The 12,463-nt window shown below is 41.8% G+C and overlaps 1 protein-coding gene across 1 annotated transcript in view; it reads right to left on the bottom strand.

Moving 5' to 3' along the window:
• SLC45A2 (solute carrier family 45 member 2) overlaps positions 1-12,463 on the bottom strand; it is an 80,313-nt gene that overhangs the window by 19,041 nt on the left and 48,809 nt on the right. Inside the window, exon 4 of the mRNA XM_030192125.1 lies at positions 4,935-5,078. Coding sequence (XP_030047985.1) covers positions 4,935-5,078 — 144 coding nt within the window. The remainder of the gene's footprint in view (positions 1-4,934; positions 5,079-12,463) is intronic.

Below are 12,463 nucleotides of genomic sequence, written 5' to 3' on the forward strand. Positions count from 1 at the left end.
TTTCAGATAAGTGCCAGTGAACTAATCAACTACAGGCCAGTAGCATCTATTCCCTTAATAACCAAACTAACGGAAGGATTAGTGATCAAACAACTCACAAACTACTTAAATAAATTCTCAATACTTCACGACTCCCAGTCAGGATTTCGGTCCAACCACAGTACTGAAACAGTACTAGTCACTCTCATGACCAAATTCAAACAATCGATTGCAACTGGAAATAACATATTACTTCTACAATTTGACATGTCAAGCGTTTTCGACATGGTTGATCATGGAATTCTACTACATATCCTTGAGTACTTCGGAATTGGAGGTAACGTACTCAATTGGTTCAAGGGATTCCTAACCACACGATCATACCAAGTGACATCTAACTCGATTACTTCAGCCAAATGGATACCAGAATGCGGAGTCCCACAAGAATCCCCCCTCTTGCTGACTCTATTCAACCTAATGATGACTCCCTTGGCCAAACTATTATCAAACCAAAACCTCAACCCATACATATACGCATACGACGTAATGATTTACATCCCATTTAAACAAGACCTAAAAGAAATTTCCAATGACATCAACCAAAGTCTCCAGATCATGCATTCATGGGCGGATGCATTTCGACTGAAACTTAATGCAGAAAAAACCCAATGCCTAATACTCACCTCTCAACATAACAACAACAAATTCACCGCCATTAACACACCAAATCTGAACCTTCCAATCTCGGACACCCTAAAAATTATTGGAGTTACCATCAGTGGTGTGCTGGAGCAGGCTCTCACAGGCTCTCGAGAGCCGTTTGTTAAGGTTTTTAAGAATTTTGGGAGCCGGTTCTCCATGGCTACTTTAACAAATGGATCCCAAAATGTGGGCTTGGGCCCCTCCTGAATTCTCTTTTACTTTGCTGGCGAGAGAGAGCCCCCTGTTAACAATTTACCAGCACACCCCTGGTTTACCATCGACCGACACCTAACACTCGAGAGCACATGAAAAACATAACCAAGAAGATGTTCCACTCAATGTGGAAATTAAAAAGAGTAAGACCTTTCTTCCCAAGGACTGTTTTCCGTAACCTGGTACAATCAATGGTGCTCAGTCATCTAGACTACTGCAACACACTCTACGCCGGCTGCAAAGAGCAAATAATTAAAAAACTTCAGACAGCCCAGAACACTGCAGCTAGTCTCATATTCGGGAAAACAAAACATGAAAGTGCTAAACCCCTACGAGAAAAATTACACAGGCTTCCACTTAAAGAACGCATCACGTTCAAAATATGCTCCCTAGTCCACAAAATCATTCACAGAGATGCACCAGCCTACGTGTCAGACCTGATAGACTTACCACCCAGAAATGCCAAAAAATCATCCCGCACATTCCTTAATCTGCACTTTCCTAACTGCAAAGGTCTAAAATACAAACTAATGCACGCATCAACCTTTACCTACATGAGCACACAATTATGGAACACATTGCCGCACAACTTTTAAAAAATCTACGAACTAACGAACTTCTGCAAACTACTGAAGACCTATCTCTTCAACAAGGCATACCGCAAAGATCTACCAATGTGAATACACGCAACTCCTCCAAATCTATTCAGAACTGTCTTACAATTTCTGCTTGTTATACTATTATCATGTTTTATCACTATCATGTTGCCCAAAATCCTCCTGTAACACTAAAAGTCTACTCTCTATTATATGTTCACCATTCATGATGTATTGTAAGCCACATTGAGCCTGCAAAGAAGTGGGGAAATGTGGGATACAAATGCAATAAAAAAATAAATAAATAAATAAATAGACAAGTTACAATGTTATTTGGAGTAGTCAAGAGCTTAGTTCATGATCTTTTAGTGGTCAAGCAGCAAGTTGTGTTGGTTGTTGTTCAGGCTGTCTGTGTAGGTTTGTCCAAGAACAACTTTCTGAAGAAGTGGGCTTTCGGGTGTTTGCGGAAGGTTGTGTAGTCATTCGTGCATTTTAGCGCTTGTTCCAAATCTTGGGGCAGATGTGCGTGAGGATTTGTATTTTAGTCCTTAGCATGACATCTAAGTTTTTCTGTTTTGAAAAAGGCTATATTCCCCACTTGAATTTTGGATGTTTTGCTCAAAACATCCAAAATTCAAGTGGGGAATAAAGCCATTTTCAAAACAGAAAAACAGCTACTTTTTTTTTTTTTTTTTGGAAAATGGCTATTTGCTAGATATTTTTGTGTTCTATTTGTTTATCTTTTTGGTCCATTTTCAAAAAACAAAATGTACAAATCAAAAACACATAAAATCAAGCCATTGGGTTGTAGGAAGAGCCAGTATTCTTAGTAGACTGGCCACACAGACATCCCAGAAGAGCAATGGGGCACCCTAGGGACATAGCAGTGGACTTCAAATAAATGCTTCCAGGTACACATCTTAATGTTGCTCCCTTAACGTGTCTGCTGAGTCCCCCAAAACCCACTACCCCCAACTGTACACCACTACAATAGCCCTTATGGGTGAAGTGAGCATCTATATGTGTGTACAGTGGGTTTCTGGTGTGTTAGTGGGAGGTATAGGCCTACGTCCACCTGTCTGCTGTGCACTGCACCCACCACTAGACTACTCCAGGGACCTGCATGTTGCTCTAATGGACCTACATCTGAGGAAGATTTCTGTGACAACCAATGTACAACCAATAGTTAATATTCCCCACTAGTCTCTTCCATTCCTTGTCACATGATATAATTGGATTTTATCATGTTTACAATTCAAGTAGGTTGATATTTTATTCATGTAATTCATGTCTTCTCATTTGCAAGTCCTCTGTTCATGTTTTCCAGCAATTACGTAGATGGTTATATTTTTATTGAAGACAACCATCTACCAATTATACAATGCCACAACAGAAATGTCAATGAGGAGACATTTATATGAGGCTAAAATTCTGCACATCACATTGGGACTGAATTTTGTATCTAGCTCATGCCTCGTTCAATAATAGTTCAGGGTGATTTATATTTAGGTAGTGCAGGTATTTCCCTGTCCCCGGGGGCTTATGATGTAAGTTTGTACCTCAAGCAATGAAAAGTTAAATGACATCCCAAGATTACAAGGAGCATTAGTGAGAATTGAGTCCTGGTTTCTCTGATTCTCCGCACACTGCTCTACTCCTCTAACCTTACTGACCCCCAACTCTCCACTCATCAACTAGTCCCTCCATGTAAAGAAGGATAGCTCCTGGTTGTTGCTTCCATCCCTTGATGTTGGGAACCCTGTGCCCTCACTTCAACCTTGGTTCATCATGAAGGCCACAGCCTTTGCTCCTCACTGCAGACTTGCAAAGCTCAGTACAACAGACTTTCCACCTCATCCCCATCCCCCTCACAAGGAATGTTACATGGTCTTTAAACTTATTCCTTCCAAACTCCACCACTGCCACCCCCAGCTGCAAGAAAAAACGATCCTTTCTGAAACACAATGCTGGCGCAAATGGTAAAATCAGTTAATGTAGCTGTATTTAAAAAAGGTTTGGACAAATTCCTGAAGGAAAAGTCTATAAACCATTGTTAAGGCTGACCTGAGGAATGCCTCTGCTTATCCCCTGTGTTTAAAAGTATGAAATCTTGCTACTTTTTGGGGCTCTGCCAGGTACTTGTGACCTGAATTACAGAAAGCCACTAATTAATTGTGTTCCTGTAAGAAAAAAAAAAGTTGGAATGTTTTGTGAATGTTACAAAAATCACATTCCATCCTATGCTGTTCCACTAATTTTCTATACAAGGGGTTTTCAGCCCAGCCTTCCATTATATGCAAATCTATCTCATAAATTTCTAATCTATTGGTCGATGAGGAGATGGGTGTTATAAATCTTGCAGTGTAAAGTTGTTACACCAGCAAGTTACACACTGAGACCTCTAGGGTTATTGATTTGGGACTATGGAAGAGAGAGTAACTATTCTATAACTTGCAAGATTTACTAAACATTTTGAGCCTGATTTCATAGCAAGTTGCCTAAGTGATAAGCCCAAGAGATGCTTATTTTAAGTCTATTATTAAAGACAACGTTGAGGGGCATAATCGAACGTCGCCGGCCAAATAGATCTGTGTGTAGAGCACTACTGGAGCATAGCGGGCTATCCAATGTACACAATTCCACTTATCTTTATCAGGTAGTGTTCATTGGGTGCTGCTCTCTGCTGTGCTGACCTTCACTTGCTGTCCTGAGCCGACGATGGCCAGCGTTTCGCTGCTTCTTCAGGGTCTCAGGCTGCAACTTTGGCTGCCAGGTCTCTTTTCTTCCCTTCACGCAATCTCTTCAAACCGACCGTTATCAACAGTGGCCAGCTTTTTGAATAATTGCTTCAGGATCGCAGGCCGTAAGAATCTCTCTCTGACTTTTCCTATCCTGGATGAGACCCACCCAATTGGTGCGTGAAGGGAAGAAAAGAGACCTGGCAGCCAAAGTTGCAGCCTGAGACCCTGAAGAAGCAGCGAAACGCTGGCCATCGTCGGCTCAGGGCAGCAAGTGAAGGTCCGCACAGTGGAGAGCAGCACCCAATGAACACTACCTGATAAAGGTAAGTGGAATTGTGTACATTGGATAGGCCGCTATGCTCCAGTAGTGCTCTACACACAGACGACATATTGTTGTTTATTATATAATTGTTTTTTGACCACGGGTTAAAACATTTTTCTTCTAGATCTGTGGCATTTGGGGGTTTTTTGGCCTATGATGAAGAGAAGACCACGGTGTCTGTTTAAGCCCCATGAGATTAATTTCTGATCTCGGAGCTCTTTGAGGCCTTTTCCCCATTAATAGAGTCATTTTTCAGCAAGTGGATTTTTCTATTTGTTTGGATATTTTTTTTAAATGTGGCAGATGGTGTTAAAAAATAATATACTCAATATTAACTCAATGCACAATGAATACATGAACATGTCATTTTACACTGTTTACCTGCCCCATAAAATCAGTGAAGAACAGCATGTTGGAGAGGAAAGCCGTCCATCCAATTAAGTGGCTCACGCATAAGCAGCGATAGTGTGGAGGCATACTTATAATTGCCTTCAGCAAGGATTTTAAGGTCATCCGTTTCTGAATCTATGTAAAATGAAGCATCCAGGTATTAAAAAAAAGTAGGCATTCAAGTTTAAAGAAACAAACATATTTTTTTCCATAAAAAAAGCATCACTGTTGCTCATCTACTATAATAAAACTCACCCTTAACGTTCTGAGGACACTGACGTCAGTGAAGCCAAGCTCTGACTTCCTTCAAAAAGGTTCGACGGTTTGTGGTGGTGAAGCCACCAAAATCGCTCTGGGAGGGCGGAGCAATGGCAGAACAACGAAGGGGTTGGCAGGGAGGGAGGCAGGGAGGTGGGGGGGTGGAACTTCGCTCCGGGCCCCACCCTCAAGGGTGGAGCAATGGCAGAACAATGAAGGGGTTGGCAGGGAGGGAGGCAGGGAGGTGGGGGGGGGGGGGGGAAATCGCTCCGGGCCCTGCCCTCGCGTCTAACGTCATGACGTTGGGGGCGGAGCAATGCCAGAACAACGAAGGGGTTGGCCAGGGAGGGAGGGAGGGAGGGGGGTGTTGGCGACGAAAACCTTGCTAGCGCCCGTTTCATTTGCTCTGAAAAGGGCTTCTTTTACTAGTTTTAAATGTTTGTGCTGACCCTGTGCTATGGAATACTAAGATTCTGCCTGAGCCTAGATCAGTGTTCTGTTAGTGCTATATCTCCTATCTGTGACTGAGTAAAATTTTAACATCCCCCTGATCCCCTATTCTGAGCAAAAGAGTAGATTTTAGTAGATTTTGAGGCTCATTTCCAAAGCACATAAACTTACATAGTTATGACACTATGGAATTTTGTAAGTCCATGTGCTTTGAAAATGAGCAACTTTGTGACTGATATATTCTTGTTCTAGCTTATAAAATTGGGTTGACATATACTGGATTTACTCTTGACTCTGAGGAAGTTATTAAAGGGGTGGTCAAAGTTAATTTTTTTCCTAAATGATGGCTGGATCACTGTTTGAGCAGTTTTACTGTAGGCAGCCTTTTCAAAGAATATTGGTGTCAAGAGAGAAAAAAAAGGTGACTCATTGGAACCTGGCAACAATTTCTTGTGAGGAAATATCTGTGTTAAATCTGAGGGATTTTCAGATTGAGAACACTTTAGTTGATTGTAGAGGATAACAGTCAAACCAAAGTTTATTATCAGTTGGAAGTTGACTCCTTTAAGGGCAGTCACGATAAATCCAGTGAAATATAGTTCCTGTAACTATCCAGGTTTATAATAACTAAAACAGGCTCTTCAGCTTAAGAGAAAATGGAAGGAAAATGCTGGATTGAAAAATTTTAAGAGATGTGGAGCACAGAAGGAAATATAAAGCTGTAATCTAAGAAAGCTACGTGGAAATTTGTGAAAAAAACAATTGGATATGGCTGAAAACAGTTAGGTCTTTGTACCAAGTTTATACCCTAAGGGGTTGATATTCAAAGTGATTTAACTGGCTAGAAATGGCTCCTGGCTGGTTAAATTGCTTGTTTGGGGTTAACCAGTTATATTCAGTAGCACTTAGGGGTCCTTTCACAAAGCCGTGGTAAAAACTGGCCTGCGGTAATGTGGGTGAGTCTTTTTGGCGTGTGCTGGGCCCCTTTTTACCATGGCTGGGAAAAAGGCCATTTTTTCATGGGCCAGGAAATGGGCATATGCAAAAATTAAAACTAGCATGCACCTATTTCTGGCCTGAGCCCTTACTGCCAGCCATTGACCTACTACTACTATTAAACATTTCTATAGCGCTACTAGACTTACGCAGCGCTGTACAAATTAACATGAAAAGACAGTCCCTGCTCAACAGAGCTTACAATCTAAATTGGACAGACGAACAGACAGCTAGGGATGGGGAAATTGCAGTGGTAGGGGTGATAAGTGAGGGTGTTGAGTAAGAGAGTCATGGTTAGGAGTCGAAAGCAGTAGCAAAGAGGTGGGGCTTTAAGCCTAGACTTGAAGACAGCCAGAGACCGAGTCTGACGTACTGGCTCAGGAAGTCTATTCCAGGCATAGGGAGTAGCGAGATAGAAGGAACGGAGCCGGGAGTTAGCAGTGGGGGAGAAGAGGGACAACGGGAGACATTTACCCAGCGAACGGAGTTTACGGGGAGCATTAAGGGCTCATGCGCTACCCACGCAGTAACCACGCAGCACCCACCAACGTGGCTACACTGCCAATTACCAACAGTAATGCCCCTAATCCCACAGTAGAAAATAGAAACTCTGAATTACCGCCAGATGCACGCATTACCCCGACAGTAGTACCAATTTGGTATATGCTACCTGCGCATTAGCCCTCCTGCAGTTTTGTAAAAGGGTCCGTTAACTGGATAATGGTGCTGAAAATGTCCAGTTAGTGTCCAGCTCAAAACCAGCTATTTGGGGAGTGTTCCGTTAGTGCAGTGGGCTTTGAGCCTGACAACCTGGGTTCGATTCCCACTGCAGCTCCTTGTGACCTTGGACAAGTCACATAACCGTCCATTGCCCCGGGTAAAAAAAAAACAAACTTAGATTGTGAGCCCCCTAGGGACAGAGAAAGTACCTATATATAATGTGTACAGCACTGTGTACGTCTAGTAGCACTATAGAAATGATTAGTAGTAGTAGAGTCAGCATTTGGCCAGTTAAGTGCTGATACCAGCACTTATCCGACCAAGATAACTGCATAGATATGACCACATAGAAGTTAGTCATATCTTTATGCAGTTCACCATAGCCGATTAAGTGCTGACTATTGTGCTTAAGCTGCTGTGTTTTCATCAGATCCATATACCTGGCAATTCAATGCCGAATCCTGGACATGGCCTGGCACTGAATTTCCAGAGATATTGCAGGTGGTGAGCAACAAAACACTGGTTGGCACCAGCTGATTATCGGGCCCTAAGATTTTGATAGACGGTGGTGAAAGATCAGATCATACCACAGAAAACTTCAGTGAGCTTTTTTGAGAAGAGCATTGTTGCATTGAGGGATAGTCTGGACATAGGTAGAATAAAGAATGATGGAGAAGAGGAGAGGAAAGTGACTATGGGATTGGAGGACAGAGAGGCAGAATATTCTGCTTTGTGGTCAGTTTGCACATATTCCCAAAACACAGCTGATTAAGATTGTGGAATAGATGAATGGAAGAGGCTGAATGTTAGATCCCCTCCACCATGAGGTACATTACTGAAAACTATGATTTTGGAGTTCCCTCTCTCCATAAGAAAACACATTTTTAGTAATGATGCATGATTCTTTTGTCAACTTACGTATAACCATGTTGCCCCTTTGCTGAGGGACAAGCACTGGCTGCTTGTTTTAACTGGATTCCATTCAAACTTTTAATCAAAACCCACCAGGTTTTTTATTCAGACCTGCCTGAATTCCTGGTCAGTCTGCCTATCCTTTACATCCCTTCCTGGTCACTTCAGTGCTTTCAACACAACAGCCTTGTAGTACCCTTGCATCATAACATTTGAATGAAATATGCTCATACTTTAGAGTTCTGGTCCCATCTCTGTAGAATTTACCTTTAGATCTTAGGTTAAAAAAACTTCATTCCATAAATCTAAATCCCACTTTACTTTGGGCAGGCATTCCCTTCCTGGCCCTGGCCATACTTTTGCCTCCTGGCACTTGGAGAGCTGGCCCCAGTTTTGCTCCATTCATTTTTCTTTATGTGTGTTACATCTTAATTTTCAACTATTCCCCTGCAGCCCAGGCTCCTTTGTGTAGTGTTTCTCATCACTCTAGTTCTATGCAGATCCAGGATCTTCCTCCCTCCCTCCCTCCCTCCCTCCTCCCCTTTCTGTGCAATACTTGACTTAATATATATCACATACGGCATTGTTGAATGCTTTGGTTCAAGGGATTTCTGATGGATACGAATTACAGAGTTAAAATGTAAGGTATTTTTTCAGATAGTTGAACTCCTGTTTACAGGGTACCACAGGGCTCATCTCTCATAATAACATAAGAGTAGCCATACTGGGTCAGATCAATGGTCCATCTAGCCCAGTATCCTGTTTTCCAAACAGTGGCCAAGCAAGGTCACAAGTACCTAGCAGAAACCCAAATCGTGGCAACATTCCATAGTACAAATCCCAAGACAAGCAGTTGCTTCCCCATATCTGTCTCAATAGCAGACTATGGACTTTTCCTCCAGGAATTTGTCCAAACCTTTTTTAAAACCCAGATATGCTAACCACTGTTACTACATCCTCCGGCAAAGAGTTCCAGAGCTTAACTATTCATGGAGTGAAAAAGTAATTTTCTCCTATTTGTCTTAAAAGTATTTCCATGTAACTTCTTCAAGTGTCCCCTAGTCTTTGTACTTTTTGGAATGAGTAAAAAATCAATTTACTTCTATTCATTCTACACCACTCAGGATTTTGTAGACCTCAATCATATCTCCCCTCATCCATCTCTTTTCCAAGCTGAAGAGCCCTAACCTCTTTAGCCTTTCCTCAAATGAGAGGAGTTCCGTCCCCTTTATCATTTTGGTTGCTCTTCTGTGAATTGTTTTCTAATTCTGCTATATCTTTTTGAGATATGGAAACTAGAGCTGAACGTCTCAAGATGCGGATGCACCATGGAGTGATACAAAGGTATTATTGTATTTTGTTATTCACCATCCCTTTCCTAATAATTCCCAGCATCCTGTTTGCTCACCTTTATCCATATGTTTATTCATGCCATCAAAGAAATGAAACAAATTGGTGAGGCGAGACTTTCCTTGGCTGAACCCATGCTGACTCTGTCCCGTTAAACCATATTTGTTTACGTGTTCTGTAATTTTATTCTTTATAATAGTTTCCACTATTTTTCCTGGCACTGACCATTTTACTAAGCCGTGCAGGTGCCTACGTGCACCCAACATACATCAATTTTGAGTTACCACCTGGCTACCACGTGGCCCTTGCGTTAATTTCATTTTTGACTCACGTCCGCTACATGCACCGGAAAATAATTTTTATTTTGGTGCACAGCAGAAACCGGGCAGTAATTGTCATTCTATGTGCGTAGACTTTTACCGCATGGTTAATGCATCAGACCTTACCACTAAGTCAACAGCTGTCGGTAAGGTCTCAGACCCAAAATGGATGCTCGCCAATTTTTATTTTGCCACACATCCATTTTCAGCAAAAATTTAAAAAAGGCCTTTTTTTACAGGTGCGCTGAAAATGGATCTTCGTGCACACAAAACGTGCGCCTACACTAGCGTAGCTCATTTTTTGGTGCACTTTAGTAAAAGGGCTCCTTAGAGGGGCATAATCGAAAGGGGTGCCCATGTTTTCCTGAGGATGTCCTCGCAGGATGTCCCTGCGAAGGGGCAGGGAAAACCGTATTATCGAAACAAGATGGACGTCCATCTTTCGTTTCGATAATACGGTCGGGGACACCCAAATCTTGAAATTTAGAGATGGTCGTCCCTAGACTTGGTCGTTTCTGATTTTCAGCGATAATGAAAACCAAGGACGCCCATCTCAGAAATGACCAAATGCAAGCCCTTTGGTCGTAGGAGGAGCCAGCATTTCTAGTGCACTGGTCCCCCTGACATGCCAGGACACCAACTGGGCACCCTAGGGGGCACTGCAGTGGACTTCAGAAAAAGCTCCCAGGTACATAGCTCCCTTACCTTGTGTGCTGAGCCCCCCACCCCCCCCCCCCCAAACCCACTCTCCACAACTGTACACCACTCTCATAGCCCTTATGGGTGAATGGGGGCACCTACATGTGGGTACAGTGGGTTTCTGGTGGGTTTTGAAGGGCTCACATTTACCACCACAAGTGTAACAGGTGGGGGGGGGGGGTGGGCCTGGGTCTGCCTGCCTGAAGTGCACTGCACCCACTAAAACTGCTCCAGGGACCTGCATACTGCTGTCATGCAGCTGGGTATGATATTTGAGGCTGGCATAGAGCCTGGCAAAAATATTTTTTACATATATTTTTAGGGTGGGAGGGGGTTAGTGACCACTGGTGGAGTAAGGGGAGGTCATCCCCGATTCCCTCCGGTGGTCATCTGGTCAGTTCGGGCACCTTTTTGTGGCTTGTTCGTAAGAAAAAAAGGACCAAGTAAAGTCGTACAAGTGTTCGTCAGGGACGCCCTTTTTTCCATTAAGGGTCAAGGACATCCATGTGTTAGGCACGCCCAAGTCTCACCTTCGCTACATCTCCGACATGCCCCTGGAAACTTTGGTGGTCCCCGCGACGGAAAGCAGTTGGGACACCCAAAATCAGCTTTCGATTATGCCAATTTGGGCGACCCTGTGAGAAGGACGCCCATCTTCCGATTTGTGTCGAAAGATGGGTGTCCTTCTCTTTCAAAAATAAGCCTGCTTGTGTCCTAACCTTCAAAATTTGAAGCAACCTAACTTTATAGATGTGGGGATTATTCCATATGTTATAGTAATCTTATTTCCCAGACATTCACTATTACACAAATTATATGAATCTAATTTCCATATAACTGAAGGAATAAGTTCTTTATGGGGATCATCAGAATCTTTAGCAGCAATCCCTTATGGACACAATGTCCCTCATCCTTAGGGTGCCGTATACCTCCTCATTGATCAACCCAATATTCTTAATTTGTTCTTTTTTTCTTTGTTTGCTCCTTTTTTATCTTGTATTTTAAATTCCATAAAATTCTCTCTTAATAGTTAAATAAGTACTAGGTCATCTCACTTTTTACTTATAAGTAGTATAGTACTTAGCTTTCTTTTAGCAGCAACAATGAAACAATGAAAAGCAAAAAAGAACAAAATGAAGAATATTGGGTTGATCAATGAGGAGGTATACGGCACCCTAAGGATGAGGGACATTGTGTCCATAAGGGATTGCTGCTAAAGATTCTGATGATCCCCATAAAGAACTTATTCCTTCAGTTATATGGAAATTAGATTCATATAATTTGTGTAATAGTGAATGTCTGGGAAATAAGATTACTATAACATGTGTCCTAACCTTAGCAGCCATGTTGTTTAATATCCTGTTATAGCCATTAGGGAGGCGCTTGGAAAAGCTGAAATTATTTTTTTACATTTATGTAGATGATATTACTATACCTTTACCAGATTCTAAAGCATACATGGATATTTTGAGAGAAATTCAAAAATGCGTCAATATCATTGAAAATTAAGCAAAGGAATTCTGATTGAAACTTAATCAGAAGACAAAATTCCTTTGGCTAGGTTCTCAAAAAGATTGAAGGTAAAGAAAAGTTCTCTATCAATAAGATGCTATTTAAATTTGAATTTTCTTCCAGGATTTGAGGAAATTGAAGTGGATAATAAATTGACAATGATTAATCAAATTAGTAAGGTAGCAAAACATTCTTTTTATTAAGAAAATTAAGATCGAGTCATAAAAACAACAATCTTTTAGACTTATAATTCAATCACTATTACTATTGAAATTTGATTATTGTAATGTAGTATATGTGGGA

The sequence above is a fragment of the Microcaecilia unicolor genome, chromosome 2 (assembly GCF_901765095.1).
Source record: "Microcaecilia unicolor chromosome 2, aMicUni1.1, whole genome shotgun sequence".
In the NCBI taxonomy this organism is placed as follows: Eukaryota; Metazoa; Chordata; class Amphibia; order Gymnophiona; family Siphonopidae; genus Microcaecilia; species Microcaecilia unicolor.